The following is a 20,157-nucleotide window of genomic DNA, read 5'->3' on the forward strand; positions in this document are numbered from 1 at the left end:
TGTGCTTTTGGCCAACATGTATTTGCAAGGTTAAGATCTATAGTTATACCATTGGAAATCGTACAAGGCATTTAGTTTGCTTGTTAAATACTTCCCCCATCACGGAACAACAAACAGATCTATTTTGCCTTGTGATTTACTTTCCCATATCTCTGACCAAAAGTGGGCTCCACCTAGGGCCTTTTATGCTTGCAGAACACTTGTCCATTTCTCTTCAAGAAGACTATACAAGTGAAACATTCTTTTGGTTCAAGACTGGCTTGTTTATATCAAAACAAAACACCTCCACCCAAAACAATGATTCCAGGCATTTGTGTTGATGACTGAGTTCGCTCTCAGGAGCAATAAAAAGAGGCACAAAGAAGCCCTAGACTAAGCTTAAACATCAACCTGGCAGGCCACCTCTCTGGAAAGCCATACCACATGGCTATTTGCTGTGGACAAGTTTCCACTGTCAGGGGTCTATTGAAGACTCTTTGAGGTCATTCCTAGGGAGTGACATAAACATGGAGCCTGAATTGGCATCATCTGGGACTCAGAGCTGTAGGATCTTGGGCCCATGCAGACCTATTGCATCACAGTCAAAATTTAAACAAGATCCTCTGGTGATTTGTATACATGGGGAGGTCTGAGAGGTGCTGGATTGGGTACCCCAGACCCACTTCAGGAAGACCACCTCTAGGTGGATAAGCCCCTTTTTCAGTGGAGAGACCATTCTCAGCAGGGAGGAATTATGGACGACAACTGCAAAAACAGCATGTTTTTTTTTTTTTTATTTTAAACATGCAAAATACAGTCCATGCATCTGCCATTTTAAAAAGTCTCTCATCCTGTAGCAGATAAAACCAAATATGTTTTGGCTATCAACATTCAAGAAATGTTTCAAAATGCTTTACAGTGTAAAGATAATAAGAAATTTAGCAAAATTTCAACAAACCTGTATAAAAAACAGATACAGATAACATTTTATATCAAGGCGACATGCTGTAATGTAAAGAGTAAGTTATAATTATCCGTGTTTCTTTGTAAAAAGTCTTTAACAATACAAGGGCTTAGCAGATCCAGGCCTCAGGGCTACACATGCAAAAAAAATTGTTAGTTAGTTAAAAATCACCAAAACGTGCTATTTTTAAATGTGTACCTGTGTGTCTTTTTAAGTACAGGATAATAGAAGTATTAAGTATCAGCAGGAATAGTATTTGAGGACTCTGTAAAAGTGTGTAGACTTCATGGAGCCAGTGTCCGGGAAGAGTCATACATTTCTGATGAACATTTTGGCTTAATCCCTTTGCCATTGTAATAGTCCACGACTTGGTTTGGGACTTCAGCCAACACGCTCTTTGCCAGGGCAGCTGGAGATGCCTGCAGGGAAGAAGAAATCACAGTGACTTTGGCACCGGGCCAAGAGAATCTGACCCAAATCAGCCTAAAAGACTTGAGTCCTGCTCTAAGCAGCTGGTCCCATTCATTCATTCATTCATTCATTCATTCACCATTCATTCTGTACTTGTCAGCATCTACTCCAAGCAAGAGTTGTCAGACTGTTGGAAAATGAACCTTTAATTTCATAATTATATTTTTTCATGTCTGTCTCAAAATATAAAACTATTCACATCTGAGGATGGGTGAACACTGGATGGCAGAAAGAATTGCCTTGCAGTTTTGTATCTGATTTACATTCAAATCCAGACACCTATTTATGTTCCAGGCACGATGCAAGGGTTTATAGGGTCTATGATTCTTGCCATTAGGAAGTTACAGTCATGTGAGGGGAACCTGGTGGGGCAGAAATTAACCCTCCTATGAGGCAGAACATGATACATCCCACAGACCAGCAGATCACATCAATGGGAGCTTGTTAGAAATGTAAAATCTTAGACCCATCCCAGAGCTAATGAATCAGAATCTGCATTTTAACTTGATGCCTAGGTGATTCCTGTGCATATTGAAATTTGAGAAGCACTGCTCTAGGGAGTCACAGACACTGTGTGACCAGAGCACAAAAAAAACAAGACTAAGGCATCTTGGAGGAAATCACAGCAGGCTTCCAAGAAGAGATGGCATTTACATTGGGTATATTTTAAAACAGGGAGAAGGAGAGGATTGGCATTTGATCATTCTAGGGACAGTGAGTCATCTGATGGGGCTCTAAAGGAAGTGCATGCATGTGTGTGTGTGTGTGTGTGTGTGTGTGTGTGTGTGTGTGTGTGTGTGTTGGGGATGCAGGATTGGTGGGGCATTCAGTTGGAAAATGAGCTTGTGGCCCGGTAATGGAGAGTCTTGAATACTGTGCTAATTTATGTAGCTTTTCTTATATCAGCATTATGGACTCACTGCAGGCCTTGGGGCAGAGGAAGGTAGAGGTTGATATTCTGCATGGACTCTGGACTCATGCAGAGCTGGGCCGGACCTCTGACCCTGGCACTCACTACTAACTCCCCAGCCGCTGGGCAAGTAAGATTGCCTGAACCTCATTGTTAGCAATTACTGAAGAGGCTGAAAATTTGAAGCAGAGAGAAATGTTTGAGGTCCCTCTGGAAAAGTCCTGAAGGAAAGGGGGCTGGCCTAAATGCCAGATGACCAGGTTTCTAGCTCTTTCCTTCCTATGTGGCTTGTCACTCAGCCATTCAACCTTGCTATGCCCCGATATTCTGAGACAAGAAAGGAAAGAACAGGAATTCATTCTATCTCAGAGTATTTAGGAGGCTCAAAATGTAAAAGACACATACCTTAAAAACAATCTGAAAACACTGTGAGGAGTGTTTCTAAAGCGACTGCTCACATTTTGAAGATTCCATAGTATGTTGGACATTGGTATCCATGAACGCTCTTTTATTTTATAAATAACTGCTCAGGGTCGTGTGTTAGATCATGGCCCACTTTTACTCTGGGGAAGACACAATAGTCCTTTCCTCCCTTTTCTCTCTGATCATTGCTCACACAAAGTTTAGAAAGATAAAGACTTGACTTCCCAGTCTCCCTGGCATCCAGGGACAGCCATGTGACCCAATTTCATTGTTTGAGACCCAAGTGGGAGTTTCCTGGGGGGTGTTTCTTGGAGCTCTTTAACAGACATCACTGGCTCTATTTCTCTTTCTTCTTCCTTTTTTCCTTGAACTAGAATATGATTCCTAGAGCTATGGCAACCATTTTATTATTGTGAGAGAATAACAAAAAGAATCTCTAAGTGCTGGTCCTGACACTATTGAATCATTGAAAAAACTAATGTCAGCAGCCACCAGCCCCTAACATCTAGCTACACGAGAAAAGTATATTTGTACTTATATAATCCAGGATTTCTCAATTTTGGCACTATTGCTATTTTGATATATTGGATATATTTTATAATTCTTTGTGTGGGGACTGTCCTCTGCATCGTAGGATGCTTACCAGCATCCCTGGCCTTTACCCACTGGATGCAAGTAACCATCAAAAATGTCTCCAGACATTGCCAAATGTCCCCTGGGGAGAAAAATCATCCTTGGTTAAGAACTACTCATGTAATCCACTGTGAGATGGATTTGCTGTTATTTGAAGACAAAAATATTCCTGAACAGTATGTCAAGCAGAACTTGCTCGGATGATAAAAGTATTCTGTATTTACACTGTCCAACGTGGTAGTCACCAGACACGTGCTGTCACTGAGCCCTTGCAATGTGGTTAGTGTGACTAAAAACTGATTTTTAAATTTAATTTTAATGAATTTAAATTTAAATAACAACATGTGGCTCTTTGCTACTGTGTTGGACAGCACAGTTCCCAATGATTCTCCTGCCCTTTGCATATCTGTGCTGGTGGTTCTGGGGAGCAAGGAGGGCCTGGAGGTCCATTAACTTGGGATAAAGCAAGAAAATATGAAAGTAGCTGGCAAGAACAGTAATAAAAGCCACATTTATTAACCACCTACATGCACCAGGCGCTGTGCTGAGCGTTATATAAGCCCCACCTCTAATCTTCCAATGTGTGTGTTATTTGCCCCGTTTTACAGATGAAAGTCTGTGACACAGAGAGGTTAAGTAACTTGCCCCAAGCCACACAGCTCAGAGCCTCTGCCCTATCCAAAGCTCTGAGTTACCATGCAGAGCAGAAAGAGGCGATTCATGGGTTCCTGGCTGTATGAAATATCAGTGCCTCACTCTGTGTTTTATTTATGGTTTATTGAATTCAGAATAGATTAGTTTGGATAATGAAACGGTTCTCAGAATCTAATTTGAAATTCAGGAAGCTAAGGCGGGTGCTAAACTCCTGGTGCTCTGCTCTAGTGGACCACAGGGAGCTGGGACCCTGGAGCAGAGGGACAGTGAGCGCGCCCCCTTCCTCGCGCCGATCAGGCACTTCCTTGTTGCGGGTGCCCCTCACCTCCCTGCCCCCCCCCCCGCCAAGGTCTGTCCTCCTCATGTCCCAGCTCCAGCTGCTTCTCTGAAGTTTTGTAGCGACAGGGTGGCCCATCTCCACGATCTATCTATCGCCCATAGATCTCTTAGTGTGAGAGTTTTCTGCGGACACCTGTGTTCCAACTGGGCAGTTCTCCAGTAAATTCCTGGAGGCTGGGCCCCATGGCTCCTCATCTCACCGTGGTGCCAGTGCTAGCACACAGCAGGCATTCTGCGAGTGTGTGAGGGAGAGCAGGGGCTGGGTGGAGGCTGCAACAGTGCACGGCCCTGTGGCGCGTGTGTGTGTGTGTGTGTGTGTGTGTGTGTGTGTGTCTGTAGGGGGCGGGGAGAGGGTGGTTTGGAGAAGCTCTTGGACCCCTCTTCACTCAGGCAATGCTGTGGGTGGTGGTCATTCCTGTGGTACTTCTGTCCAGCTGACAAGACAGGGCGGGACATCACAGTCTGGAAGAACACACCTCGGGCACCATGCAAGCAAGTGGTTTCACTGATGAACACAACTGTGGGCGATTCAGCTCCAGAGCACCCCAACTTGAAGAGGAAGCCTCACCTTGCTGTCCTGTGCAGACAGCTTGGGGGCTTGGAAACCTCCCCTTGGGCAAGTGGAAGATGGGCTACGGTAGCAGAGTTGCCCGCTGTGAGTCACCCAGGCTCACTGCCCACACACTTGTGGGAGCTTTCACTGGGGCACGGAACGGAACAACACAGGGGGCTGTCTGTGACACAGTGGGGGAGGCTCTGCAGGGCTCTTCAGGGCCACCGCCATCCCAGAGGGAAACTTTGTATGAATCAGAAAAGTTTTTTTTTTTTTTTTAAAACCCTGTCAGTCATGAACCAGTTTTGCTTCTGCCTTAGCAAACTTTTTCCAGCATTTTCCCCTATTGACCACAAACAACTGTTTAATATCATCCTTTAAACTAACTTTGTTATCTTGCTGGTTCCGTCATTAATGAATTAAATAAATCTTTGATGCTGCTTACTATATATTTATACAGGATTTAAGTTTCTATCATTTTGAAAACATACTTTGCCAAGGCAAACACAGACCTCTGCCTGGGCACGTGGCTTGACAAGGAGAACCAAGGCCGAATTTCAGCTCCTCTTTGCTACTTCAGCCAGGCAACTTTGAGCAGGGAACAACCTGCCCAACTGTATATGGCAGTCCTGGGTACACTGGAGACCCTAAATTCTGTGGATGAGGCCAAGCTCCAATGAAATGTTGGCTACATAGTTAGCATGACTCCTCATCAATGACTCAGGTTACACTTCTTTCTCCAGCAAGCCAAGCTCTACATGTCCTGGGTGGGAGTCAGCCTGGCCCAAGCAGGGACAGCTGGCATTGCTTCACTACGAACACTGGTGGAAAAATGGGGAGGGGGGCTTCTGCTCTCCTAGGGGAAGCTCCCGAGATATGCGTACGTGTTTGAAGTTCCTGAAGGGCACGAACTGGACGATGTCGCGAAGGACGGGCTCTCCCTTGGGCGACCTCAGAATCCCATCGTCGCCATCCAGCATCTGCATGTCACTGAAGTCTGCGTTGCCCACTCCCACGATGATGACCGACATGGGGAGGTGGGAGGCATGGACGATGGCCTCCCTCGTGTCGGCCATGTCTGTGATGACCCCGTCAGTCAGGATCAGCAGGATGAAGTATTGCTGCCATCAGTGGGACACCAGGAGATGATGGGGATGGAGAGGTGGGAGACACAAGGACAAAGCCAGTTACACACTCCAGCGGCTCCAGTGCATACTGACCACAGCAAGTGACAACTGACTTTTCCTGAGTGCCCGTGTTGACAACCTTAAACAATGAAGACTTAGGATGAATGGAGCTTAAAGGCAGGCACAGTAATTGCAGGTTAATTCTAATAATCACCTTAGTGATGGTTACAAAGCACAGGGTGTAGACAGAGTAGCAGAAGAGTCAGGGAGCTGGCTTCAAAGCCTCTTGCTCTGAGATGCTGGGAATTTTCCCTTAACTCCTCTGGGTCTCAGCCTCTTCATCTCTCAAATGAGGGGTGGGACTAGATCATTCATATGGTCCTCTTCATCTTGGAGATTTGCAAGAGTCTAAAGTCAAGCTGCCTAATATTTACAATAGCCACCAGCTCCATGTAACTATTGTGCCCTTGAAATGTGGCGAAAGCAATGGAGAAACAGAATTTTTAATTTTATTTCATTTGAATGAATTTAAATTTAACTTTAAAAAGTGGATACCCAATTGAGTTATTGGAAATCTTTTAAGTACGTTTGGAACAACTATAAATATGTGAATCCACTTTCTCAGTTATCAATTTATAAAATCTATATAATCTATATAATCTATAAAATACACACTGGATTTTGAAGACTTAGTACAAAAAAAAGAATGTATATTATTTTATTAATAATTTTTTATATGGAATACCTCTTAAGATGATAATGTTTTAGTTATACTGGGTTAAATAAAATATATTGTTAAAATTAATTTCCCTGCTTCTATTCACTTTTTTAAATGTGGCTACTGGAGAATTTAAAATCGCTGCACGCCTCCCACTGTATTTCTAGTGGATGGCGCTGCACTAAAGCCCTGCTAGAAGAGGCAAGGGTCACAGTCTCTGCCTCTGAAGGCTGTGTGCCCTGGGCTAGTGTGTGGCCTGCAGGTGGCTGCCCTTCTCCAAGGATGTGGGCAGAAGACTCTTCCTGCTCTAAGTCCTGGTTGGACAGGCTGGTGGGTGACTCATCTGAGACGGAGATCGGAGAGAAGGCTCCATGCTCATCAGCACAGGAAGGGCTTGGGAAGGGCTATGGGGTCTGGAGAGGTAAGGCCCAGTGGAGGACATCACTGTCCTTAGTCGTTAGAGGCATCATGACAGCCTCTCAAGTGAGAGGGGAGGGAAGGAGGTCACTGAGATGTTGCTCATGCCAAACCCAAAATAATTTCTAATGTAATCTTTGCAATATGTTCAACATCTACAGGGAGTAAATGTGGGATGATGAAACCATTCCAAGTTGTCACATTTCAAAGGAGAAAGGCTAGGTAGAATAATCACATGTTGAAAACATCTGGTTTTGAGAATCACACTTAGAAAGCTGCATATAGGCTGGCAGTGCTAAAGAGTTCCCATTTTTCTCTGCGAGTCTGAAAAAAATGTTTTTAAACAAAACAACTCAGTCAAAACTACAATTGGAGAGAAGAGAAATTCACACTATGATGAAGATAGTCACATGTCCTGAATGCTTTCCATACAGTTTAATATAAAGACTAATTCTGGGGCTTCCCTGGTGGTGCAGTGGTTAAGAATTTGCCTGCCAATGCAGGGGACACAGGTTCGAGCCCTGACCGGGGAAGATCCCACATGCCGCAGAGAAACTAAGCCCGTGCACCACAACTACTGAGCCTGAGCTCTAGAGTCTGCAAGCCACAGCTATGGAGCCCACATGCCACAACTACTGAAACCTATGCGCCTAGAGCCTGTGCTCTGCAACAAGAGAAGCCACGACAATGAGAAGCCTGTGGACCTCAACGAAGAGTAGCCCCCGCTCACCGCAACTAGAGAAAGCCCGCACACAGCAACGAAGACCCAATGCAGCCAAAAATAAATAAATAAATAAATAAATAAATACATAAATAAATAAATAAATATATATATATATATATAGAGAGAGAGAGAGAGAGAGAGAGAGAGAGAGAGAGAGACTAATTCTGTTCCATGTCCACTAACTACCCACCCCTAGTTCTAGTTGATCAATTTTCAAATTCATTCGAGTTGTCAATTTTCATCCATACCTATGCTTTTTAAGTCTTATACATTCACAGAGAAGGTGGCCTGGGAGTTTGGAGGAAGGTTTCAGTTGGGTGAAGTGATGAAGGAGCTAGGGAGTTGCAAGGAGAAGGCACAGAAGAAGGCAGCTTGGTGGCCTGGGGATGGAGGGAAGCAGTGTAGGAAATACCAGAACCAGAAATGACTCCTCCTAGTGTGTGCCTTGGAGGCCATGGCAGGTGCCACACCTGGATGGAGACTCATCCTGATTCCCGAGCAGGTGGGCTCGTGAGTGAATCGCACTTCTGTGCCCTCATCGTCCACTCCCCACCCTCCCGTAACTCCTGTCTGATCCGGTCTTCATGGTCCAGGGCACGGATCTCCCCTACCTGCCCCCTACAATACCCCCCAGGAGCAAACAACCTGACAGTCACACGACCACATCAAGAAAGTTTAGAGTTGTTGTGGTCTAGAGCGGGCGTTGGCAAAATATTTTCTGTAAAGGGGCTATAATAAATACTTTAGGCTCTGCGGGCCATAATGATGTCTGTGGCAATGACATAACTCTGCCTGTTAGAATGAAAACAGCCATAGACAGTGCTTGATAGGAATGTGCATGGCTGTGTTCCGATAAAACTTTATTGATGGACACAAGTTTGAATGTCATATAACTTTTGTGTGCCATGAAATATTATTCTCCTTTTGATTTTTTTCAACCATTTAAAAATGTAAAAGCCATTCTTAGCTAGCAAGCCACTGAAAAACAGGTTGCAGAATGTGGCTGTCTTTTCATTTAGAGCAGGGGTTCTTAACCTAGGCTTGCGGACTGTTGAGTTGAAAGGATTCAGGCAGTCTGTGCAGCTGGGGTAAATTAAAGTTTTATTTTCACTGACCTCTAACTAAAGCTTATCATTTTTTTCAATTCTAAATATAATCAACAAATAAAATTAGTTTTAACTGTACTTGTGACTGAGTCACTAATAGAAATCACAGAATACGTTCCTGTTATCTTACAGTGTCTGCAAATATCTCAACGTGTCATTTACATTCAACACTACTTAGAAATTACAGTATTAGGCCAGCCACAAATTCTCATAATTTAATTTTATTACTATATTTATGATGCTTCTATGTCACATTTAAAGATATTTGTTAACTGCATTTCAATATAATTGGTTTATTTTATAACATATTTTATTTTGTGCATTTAAAGGCCCTTCTGAGGAGGGGTCCATGGGCTTCACCAGCTGCTAATGGTATCCATGGAACAAAAATGGTTAAGAAGCTCTGGTCTGAAGAGACTGTCAAGATTCTAGAACCTGATCCTTCCAGGTTTAATCTAGCTAAAGGTAATAGGCTGCAGACTGTTGGATCAAAACCCTGATGGAAATTTCCAATAAAGGTCGCAGTAACAGTTGCTTCCAAAGTCAGGCTAGGAAAGTGCTCACGGATGAAATATTATAGTCTTTGAATGTACTTGAGGTCCTGCTTACATAAGGAGAGGACTTTTTTTCTTTCTAGAAGAGTTCCACAAAACTGAGGAGAAAATCCTACAGCCACAGACTTCCTGGCAGCACTTGCCTACAAGGTTCAAGGTTAGGACCCTTAGCAGTCAGTGATAACAAGGGGCCCTGGACCATACACTGTTCAAAAGGTAATGGAAACCTCTGGGGGAAAGCATCAGTGTTCCTGGCCTATAGGAGTGAGTTATTTGGGGACATGTGGATTAGATGCTTTCAGTACTGTTTCCTGACCTGTCCTTTCAGAGCAGACCCATCGGTCCCTGAAGGAGTGAGTAATAGCCAGAGCCTCATGCTGGTTTGTGTTAGTCCAGAACTCAGACCTATGTCAGATTCTCTTTACTCCTGTGAGTCCTGGTACCCCAGGGAGGCTGAGATGATTCAAACTGGGCTCCGGGGAGCCCTAGGGATGCCTTGGATGCTCTTGGGGATAAAGGAGAATAGACAAGTTTGGACCTCATCCTTCAGCCCAGATTTAGCAAAAATAGTCTGTTTTCTTAAAATCTATTTTATGTGTTTGGTTTCTGAGCAAGGTATTATTTGAAGTATTTGAATTTGAAGTCCTGATGATTAAAAAAAAAGGTTAAAAATAAAATGAAATACTGATCCTGTCCAACCCTATGCCTAAATCTTGCATCTGAGAGGATTCAGATTTGCTTCAAGGCCTCTGTGGGTTTGGCAAGATGGAGATGCTACTGACTTTAACAAATGTGGTCTTCACAGGGGTGTCGGGGAGCAAAGTTTGGGTGGTATAGGTGGAAGAGCCAATGGGAGGAGAGATGAAGGCAGTGAATATGGACAGTTCTTTCAATGAATTTTGCTGTAAAAGAGAGTAAAATAAGGGACAGTTAAGTGGTGTTGAGAGAGAGTTTTGAACCTAAACAAGAGATATTGTAACATGCTTTATTTGCTAATAGGAATGAGTCTTCAGTAGAAAGGGAAAAATATGTGATGAGGAGAGAAAGGGAATATAAGTATGAGGTCAGTGTCCCTAATGGTTGGGAGGTGTGTGCTGCAGTGCACAGAGCAGAGGTCGCCATGAGATGGGAGTGTGGTCCAGCCCATCCTAACACAAGGGAAGCTGAGAACACAGGCACAGGGCAAGGGGGTCAGATGAGCTCACATAAGAAGGTGAGGGAGCAGCATATCATGTTCTTCATGCAAATTCAGTGTCTTGGAACCCAGGATAAAACCCAGAGAAAATCTCAGACATTAACAATATTCTGCTAAATCTGAGAAAAAGTCATAAAGCTAAAAAAGGACATAGGACATAATGACAGTATTGAAAAATGATGCATAGAAAAGCTATTACGGCAATATATTTAAGTCTAATATATTAGGGGAAAAAAACAAACTCTATTTGGCCTTGTAACCTTGGTTTGCATTTTTCTTAAGAAAACCACTAATAGGACCTGAAATAAACCTTCAGTGTGATATTGTGTGTTACTTCACTTGACTACCAGGCGGAAGAATAACCCATTGTTTAACTTCACTTCCATCTGTAGTCTGGGTACACTGGAAAGCAAGCTTAGTTTTGGACAGTTGTTTTTTTTCCTTCCCAGGAACTGAAGGTGAGTATGAGTATTATGAGGATGACCTACACTCCAGTGAATATAGTGGCTTCCCCTGTTGAAGGCCTCCTGTGTTCAGGTAACATTGCAGACATTTGAGTTGTGTCATCTTTAAACCTCATGTTAATCCAGCAGAGATAGACATGATTATCCCCATTTTTCAGGTGAGGAGACTGAGGACAGGGGGAAGGTTAAGTCACTTCTTCAAACTCACACAGGTAGAAATGCAAATTTATTGTCAGATTGGGATGGGTGCTATGGCCAGTATCCAGGTGAGGATGGGTAAATGCCCATTAGCAGGCAGACCACCCCTCTCCTTACCGATGCCTCCTTGGTGTTGGTCTCCTCTGATGCTGACTTGGCGACCTTCTGGATGATGGGAGCGATGTTGGTGGGCCCATAGAGCTGGAGTTTGGGAAGGCAGCTCTGGTAGGCTTCCACAACTCCTTGAATCCCTGAGGTGGAATTGGCAAAGATCAATAGCTAAATAGTCTCCCTAAATATATTTATAATCAAACACACACACACACACAAACACACACACACACACACACACACACACACAAATGAAGCATTAACTTCCCCCAAATAGTCCTTATCAATAGCACATTTATATTCTTAAGATAAAAAAGAAAATACCACATCTGGGCTGGTATTTCTGCCTCCACTCCCACTAAAATCATTTTCTTTATTCATTTTACTTACTTATTTATTTATTTATTTTTGGAAATTGACTTGGGAAGAATTTATTAATGAATGATTGTGTTTGCTACAGAATACAAACAAGCTTTTTATGACAAAGAGAATATTCTAGACCCATTAAAAAAATGTCAGTTACAAACCAATGTATTCCCAAATCTTTTTCTACACTTTCAAAAATAAGGGATTCATATTGGGAATATTTTGCAACCCTACAACTTAAAACTCAGAGAGAAATCACTTTGGTCTGAAATCATTCTCTTTAAAGGTTCAAGTCAAAAGCGATCATTTCCACCAATGTCTCCCTTCTGTCTCACCTTACACAATAGATTTCATTAGATCCTTCTATTGTAATGAAGCCAACATTGTACCCATTTTACAGGTAAGAAACTGAGGCTCAGAGAGGTTTGCTGCAGACTCAGGATTCACACCCAGGTGTGTCTGGCTCTAAGGGCTATGCTCACAGCTTTAACATCCCTCTCATTTTCACACCGTCCTGTTGACTCTAGTATAACCACCCTGGGCCACCTATGTGAGTGATGCGTACCCACAACCGTTTCTCCAGATGTTAAGGTTCTTGTGGTTAGGAATTGTGACTTTCTTTCTCATGAGCTCAAGGCAGGTCGGGCACATGGTAGCTGCTCCCCAAATGTGTGATGAATGAGCAAAATGACGGTCACAGTAGTCTGCCGGGGACTGTAGTACAGGTGAGTGACGTCCATCACCATGGGCACCCCTCATTTAAGGGGGGATTCCACCCAAGAGATCATGACGGGTGGGCTCTGCTGGAAGAGGCAGCCCTGCTAGTGTAGCTCCTCCCAGCATAAGTCTTGGCTGCACACTGAATGTTCTAACCGTGATCCCACAGAGACAGTCCCATTACCAATGATTTTTGTTCAAAGGGTCCTCTCCATGTCTGTGCCTGTGTTACCTCTCTCTTCCCCTGTTTCCTCTCATCCTCCTACACCCCTTTCTACCCTGAAACGGCACACTGGTCCTGTTTGAAGCCAGAGAGACCCACAAAGCCCCTGCTGTGATTGTTTTCCCTCCACATCCTGCCAACCAGATTTTGGGCATCTTGGATGAGCAAGTTGTATTCTGTTCTGCCTTTATACACATGCATGTAACAAAATGTGTATGAAAATGACTGAAAATGCTGCATTCTCTTTGTCCTGCCCCAAAGTCTGCCATTCTAAAGACAGGTGCCAAATCATTACATAGCCTGGTTTTGAAGTTAAGTGATGCTGAACAGAATCTCTTTTTCTGTTTTGGTTTTTGAGGTTTTGCCTAAGATAAGCAAGTCTGAGTTCTCTTCCAAAAATACCAGGCAGGTGAATTCTAAGATGTGAAATGGGTTAACACTGGATATGTCCTTCATTCTGCTTTGATGGAAAACCATTCTTACAGTTGAAGAGAGGGCATGGTTTGAGATGAGGGAAGCCTAAACTGTAATAAACTTGGCATGAGGGATGGTGAGAGGGAATAAGGGCAGAATGGAGATCTGGCCTCAGAGGTTGTCACGTGCAGACCCGGGGATATTGATGTCATGTTCTTGTACAGTTAGTGCCAAATTTGTGAAAGAAACTATGGGATGTTCTACATCCCCCACAGGATCTGAATTAACCCTGTTCAGCCCCTTCCTCCTCTACAGGAAGGAGGAGAGACATGGACATTTCCACCAGCCCACTGCAAAAATGTCTTACCATTTTCATAGCAACAGGTGTACTTGGCTCTATTTATTATTTAGAAATCAGGAAAAATGATTCTAGGATACAATTTATCATCATAGTCATCATCATTATTTTGTGGAATGGCTTGGGGAATTTCTAGCTGGAAATAACGTAATACAGACCAAAGTCTTTGAGAAGGCTCTTTCTGGCACAAAACCATGAAGTGACTTGCTTGAAGTTGCTGAGGGCATATCCTTTGCCAACATGCTGAAAGTGTCACATGATCTCCACGCTTCCCCTTTTCCTTATTACTTCACCGAGAGGACGTTGTGCAAAATAAATACTTGATGACAACTTGGAAAGCAGAAAGAGGGGTACCTCATCACTGCCCATCAGGTGACCCTTCCCTCAAATTTTTTGTTTTTTTGTTTTTTTGGCCAGAAGAATCCAGAATTGGAATCAATATTCTTGCTCTAAGCTCAAGACCTCTTCTGCATTCTGTCTTTTCCAGCTCTTACGTCTCTGCTCTGTTGTGGCCTTCAGAGTAGCGTGTTTATTTGGGTCCAGCGAGCCTACTTCTCTGCTGTGGACAATCATCACTGACATACTGCATCAGGAGTGAGAAACTAAAATGGGAAAAGTATGAAAAGGGCTGTGAAACACTGACTTCCTTTCACGTTGTGATTTACCTGCACATTCTGGGTTGTCTTCATTAAAGTTGATTGCGAAGTCGTGAGATACCTGGACACCAATTAAAATTTACAAAAGGAAGAAAGGAGAATGACAGCATTAATCCAGTAAGGAGGCACTGGGGCTTGGAGTTTGCCAACAGATGCTCATTACATTCATTATGTGTCAAGCAGCGGGAACCATTTTAAGCCTTTACACAATCACTCTGAGATGGAGGGTGGATTCTAAGCTCCCTGTGGAGTTGAGGTGACAGGGAGATTTTCTAGAATCAGATAAATGCTGGCGGGAGGGGGAGAATAGGCATATGAAAAAAAATCTAAGAAAATATTTCATAAAAATGTAACTCCAAATAGCTTCCGGATAGAAGTGGCCGCAGACCAGAGGCTTAGATCTGGTTGAGTTCTATTTGGACCCAGTGATTAAAAAATGATAACTCAATAACCTAAGCTGTCTGCTTGACATGGCCATGGTTACAAAGGCTCCAGCAAAGCTGTTGACATTTAAGGCTCATTCTAACATAATATACAGAGCTGCCAGGCAGGAGGATTTTCACATACATACAGGTAAAAATAGACTCTTGCTTTTGGAAAAGTAATACTTCCAACACAAATTCCTCTACCTGGCAGGACATATGTACAAGGTCAAATAATATGTGGTTTACTTTTTTTCTTTCTAAAACCTGATAAAATAAGAAGGGTGTCCTGGCATCTAGACATTTTTATTGGGTCACTTGGAATTTTACTGAGACTTCCATTTCAAAGGCTATTTCCCACAGGACTGACTCTCTGGGGCCTAGAAAATAGGTCATTGTGCTAAAAGACCCCTCTTTTCTCAGTGGGGGTCAGAGCTGATGCTGTTGGTGCCTCGCTCACATTCCCTTGCCCTTGGCTTTTCCAGGCAACTCAGCCGACTGCCAACCATCCTGCCTGCTTTATTTACCTTAAGTTTTTCTTGGGCTTCCAGAGCCTGCTTTGCCTGCCCAAGTGACAGGCTAAAAACGGTGGGGAATTAATGTCCCCTGGGAGTAATGTGCCCATGGAGTAGCTCTTCATCATGGGCTGATGGGAGGTGGTGTGTCAATATCCCAGCTCTCTTATCCCTTGGGGTCTGTGTGTGCTCTGCATTGTCTCCTGGGATTCAGCTCTGGCTGTCCATGCTGGTAATGGCTTGTTAGTAAACCCTATGTTGACTTCTCCCCATTTCCTCACTCTCTACTGAGGTTTCCTCCAACTCTCAAATAAACTGCTTGCCTCCAAATCCCTGTTGCAAGGTCCCAGGAGAGCACAAACTAAGGCGGAGGTGCATGTGGCTCAGTTTCAATGCAAACTGAGATTTTATCCTCAAGAAGTAAGCCATGGTAACTTTATAAACACTCTGGGGGTCACCTGAGTTGCTGAGACCATCAGGGCCTGTTTGGGGCAGAGGGGAGATGAGGCATGGAAAAGGGTATCTGAATGGCTTTAGGGGAGCTGACTGAGAATATGTAAGGGGTGCCAGTTAGGGCAGCAGGAATAAGTTAGCTGCCAGTCAGAGTGGAGCCAGGGGATCAGGACTTTAGCAAATAGCAAGAAGAAGAAGTTGCTTCAGGAGGGTGACCAGACAGATGTCAGGGATGAGGACAGGAAGGCCTAGAGACAGGTATGCTGTACACCTTTGTCCTCAGCCCTGCTGGGCCAAGCTGAGACTGGAAGGCTGTCTGGGGGGATGTGAGGAGGACACTCAAGCATCTCAGGGCAGCTGGACTGGTGGTTGTCCAGGTGCATTCCAGGCTCAAGGCTCAGCACCTCTGTGAGGAAGGTGGGCACCCACCTGCCCACATTCTGGAACTGATACTCCATCTGAAGAGGACTGCATCTCCTGAGCTCTGGCTAATACTTTTAGGTGTAATCTTTTAAATTTTAGTGTTATGAGGCCTTTCAGTTTTTCCAGAGAAGCCAGAAATCTGACATTTTATATGAAATTGTCTAATTCTTAAAAAAAACTGTGTGTCAAATAGAATATGGCCTGACTAATGTCTACAGGCCACCAGTTGACAGCTCTTGTTCTATATTCTTCCCCCACCATGTACTCATTTCCAACAAATGCTTCTAGAATTCTGTAGCATGGTCAGCAGGAAGGCCAGTGTGGGCTACAAAGCAAACAAGGAGGAGGACAGGTCAGGGAGACAGGCTACTCCATCATCTCTCACTCCAGCAGGAAAAGGGAGGTGGACTCCCTCTTTCACTGAAGGCCCTTGGTCTGACAGCTCTGGGGTGGAAGCAAAAGTTGGCATCTGCCTCCTGCTGTGCAGCTCAGACAAGGTCAGTAAAAGAGAAATTGATGACTGGGCGGTATTGCTTGCACTTAGCTGGGACCTCAGAGGCTTCCTGAGGCTGCAGCAGGAGCCCTGCTCCTCTCCAAGGTTCTCCCACCTGGGAAGGTGAGTCCCCTGTGGAAAGTGTCCCACATGGTCATCTGGTATACCATGGGAGAGTGCCTCAGCCCCACTGTAGCACAAATCTCTCCACGTACAGTCTCTGCCTTCTTTGTGAGAAATTGGCATCGAGACCAAATAGGATTCCAGTGTCTTTACATGATCCTTTCAGCTCCAGATTCTCTGAGCCTGAGCAGCGCTTTCTTCAGGATTTTTCTGTGTCTCCCACACAAGACTGGTGCTTAGGGACTTGGGATGAGGGAGTCTGTAGATCTCCCTGTCACGGACTTTCACTGTCAACATAGTCAATAGGGTCTTTCTCCAGGGGAGATCTGAATACATGGTTTCTGAGCCACTGGAGATCAACTTCTGAGTGTTTCCACAGTCTCTGACTATGTCTATAACAAGCTAAACAATGGAATACTTCATTTGGAAATGGCTCTGAGAAGGCCAATCCAGAATACCAGGAGATTGGCTGTCATCAAAACAGAGGCTCCGAGGAGCTAATCTCACTGGTTCTGAAGACCACTTCTGCCTCTTTGGGCCCTTACATAATTATATCAAAGGTCGAAAGAGTGAGACTCCAGTGAGGGAAACCCAAGTCATCCTTTGTTTATAGCAAAACACTCACTCACCGTGTACTCTGGGGGTATCCTGGCACCGAACCCAAAGGCTGGGAACATTTTGTCACTGAAATTAAAAAAAAGAAGTTGCTACATTTGTCCATCTAATGAGGAAGAAAAACACGAACTTGCATTACCTTGCTAGAATAGGTCACTATGCCAAATGCTGACTCATGCTTCTTGATTACCTGTGGTAACAGGGGATAGCAATAGTGTGAGCAACTAAAATCAAGAAATTATCCCCAAAGTTCATCACTTTACTGCTTTCCTATACTATAGGTGAGACAATGGGCAGGAGAAGAATAAACATTGATTGGCACTACAACATGCCAGATATGATGCTAGGCCATGTACATACTTAGTTAATTTTCACACAATGTTTGAAGGTCCACCTACTTATTATTCTTGTTTTACTGATGAATAAGCTGAGTCTCAGAAAGGCTAAGAAAGTGACCCAAGGTGTTTACCAGCGAGCACTGTGCGATTCCAAAGCCCATGCCTTTTCTATTATACCATCATAACTTACTGATTATGTACAGCATTAAATGTGATTTCCTCTTGCACTTCCCATAACTGGGCCTCCTGACCAGATCACAAATAAGACTCTTCTTAAGCAAAATTTGTGCTGTCAGGGGATTGTTGCAGTTGGGCTCTGGAGTATTGCTCTTGGAAGAAGGCATGCCCCCCTCAGGCTATCTACCTTTTACTTTCTCTCCCATTAAAAACACAACTGAGATTTTTTCTTGGAACAGTTCCTCCATTTCGCAGTTCTTGCAGAGCCAGTCAAGGAGAAAAGGAAATTCAGATAAGGGCTCACTGTCCCAGAATGTCTCTGGATGCAAAAGGGGAGCCCCAAGCTGAGAAGTCAAAGGATCAAAGCCAGACCATCACCCATCACTACCTAACTGATTTAGAGGTCATCAGTAGCCAATGATGGCTTTGATAGAACTTCACCAAAATACAGCCCATTTGATCAAATTTGGGGCAGGGGTTGGGAGGTACAGGGAAACCAGAATTCTCTGAAATCAACGTCTAAATTTGCCAGAAAATCACCAGTTCCCTCTTTCCCTTTCTGTTGTGTAGATATGGGCTTCGTGGGGCATTGCATCTAGCAGGTATTAGAAAAGGTATTAATGATGATAAATAGAAAATCATAAAATCTTATAAAGGATTAGCCACAGCTCTGAGAAAAAAATACTTCTGGTCCTTGGAAATATTGAAATACTTTGACTCAGAAATTCCTTCTTAACTAAGACAAGGGTGAGCAGATGTGGGGAGGAATCAGCAAAGGAGATTTTAGAGGTATTTTCTAGTTAAGTCTGGAAGAAAACTGTTCTGGGTGGAGGATGGGTCCTGCTTCTTCCAACTCGGATGGCTCAGAAGTCAAAACAGAGAAACCTAGAAGGCTCCACACTTTTTAATTTCTTTGATAAGTTTAGGAGGGGTGAGATTTAATATTCCACCCATTTCTAATCACAAAACCAGTGTTCCAGACATAATTATATTCCTTTTAACCCTCAAGACACCCTTGTGGATTTGAAGTTTGCTGTGCATGATGCACTGTTATACAACCGAGTTTCAAGAGTAGGGAGGTAGGGAAAATGCCTCACCTACAAGGGGAATAATTAATGAGTCAGGAGGGCGTCAGTTCTCTGAAGTCACAAAGACTCTAATAAACATACTAAAGAAAAAAATTCAAGCCTAAGCACAATAGATTTAAGCATTCATTTCCCTGATTAGAAATAAAACTAGGCAAAGAGGAGTCTTATTATGCAAGAGGCAAGGGAAGGCAAGCTGAGCACACAAGCAAGCATCGGCATGCCAACCCATCAGGGAACTTAAGATAGGATCCACCAGCACTGAGTAAAGGGGTCATTTAGCAATTATTGAGGACTTGATTGGTAGAAACTTCCAACCTGGAAAATTCAGGGCAGATCACCACATTGCTGAAGGCAGTATTTCTTACTATTGGAATAAAACACTATAAAATACTATCTAAGAGCCCAGGGTCTTCAGTGGCAATGAGCTTGCTGTCTTGAACTTCTTAGGGAAAGACCTTGATCAGATGACCTGCAGTTGGAAGATGCATTTTTACCCTCCCTGGTAAGGAAAAGTGGGCTAAAGCAAGAGATTAATAAAAGAAAAGACAAATGACTGCGTCCATAAGGAAATGGAGATGAACTGAGAGCAAAATAGCATTTCAGAACAACTAGATATTTAATAAAGGCTGTTCTCTAAAGCAGTGGTCTTAAAGCTAGGGTACATGGAAATGCAAAGTCCTTCTAGGGATATGAGAGCATGGCTTCTTTGTTTTAAACGAAATCAGTATTCAGTTCCTCTACCTCCCCACGTATTCTTTACTGAAATTCATCTTCTGGGAACATCTCTGATGGAAATACCTGCTCCTCATTCACACCTCCCCTCTCCCAATTAACCTCCGCTCATGCACTAGGAATCTCAGCCACCGTGGTGCATTGCTACTGAGCGTAAAAGCTTCACAGCAGAAAATAAAGAGACACTTCCTGATGTGAATGACTCACTGGCAAACAAATCCTTTTGTAAGTCAGGTAGTTGCTCATTTTTGCTTTAAAAAAATTGTAGGAAGTGCTGATGTCAGGTGGTAGATGATTAAAAATACCTTTTGATGATAGATATGTAATTTTTTGATATAAAACTTAGAATTGAAAGAATTACATAATACTCGTAGGCAAACTCTTTCCATTACCATGGACTTATAAAAACAAGCTTTCTTAGTATTTACATTGATAAAAACAAAAAATTGGATTAGAATTGATGCTAGATTTTCCCATTCTGGTCATAGGTAGCAGTCATCCACA

At 43.5% G+C, this 20,157-nt stretch overlaps 1 protein-coding gene across 3 annotated transcripts in view; it reads right to left on the reverse strand.

Moving 5' to 3' along the window:
- Window positions 1-830: 830 nt before the first annotated feature.
- Window positions 831-20,157, reverse strand: part of CPNE4 (copine 4) — a 630,288-nt gene continuing 610,961 nt past the window's right edge. For 2 of the 3 annotated variants that reach the window (XM_057546087.1, XM_057546088.1), the window contains 5 exons: window positions 17,333-17,387; window positions 14,284-14,335; window positions 11,547-11,680; window positions 5,811-6,047; window positions 831-1,362 (listed from right to left, as the gene is read on the reverse strand). In XM_057546087.1, coding sequence (XP_057402070.1) covers window positions 1,228-1,362; window positions 5,811-6,047; window positions 11,547-11,680; window positions 14,284-14,335; window positions 17,333-17,387 — 613 coding nt within the window. In that variant the 3' untranslated portion in view covers window positions 831-1,227. The remainder of the gene's footprint in view (window positions 1,363-5,810; window positions 6,048-11,546; window positions 11,681-14,283; window positions 14,336-17,332; window positions 17,388-20,157) is intronic. The other variant, XM_057546089.1, reaches the window with a different exon arrangement.

Source organism: Balaenoptera acutorostrata, chromosome 4, assembly GCF_949987535.1.
Source record: "Balaenoptera acutorostrata chromosome 4, mBalAcu1.1, whole genome shotgun sequence".
Classification (NCBI taxonomy): domain Eukaryota; kingdom Metazoa; phylum Chordata; class Mammalia; order Artiodactyla; family Balaenopteridae; genus Balaenoptera; species Balaenoptera acutorostrata.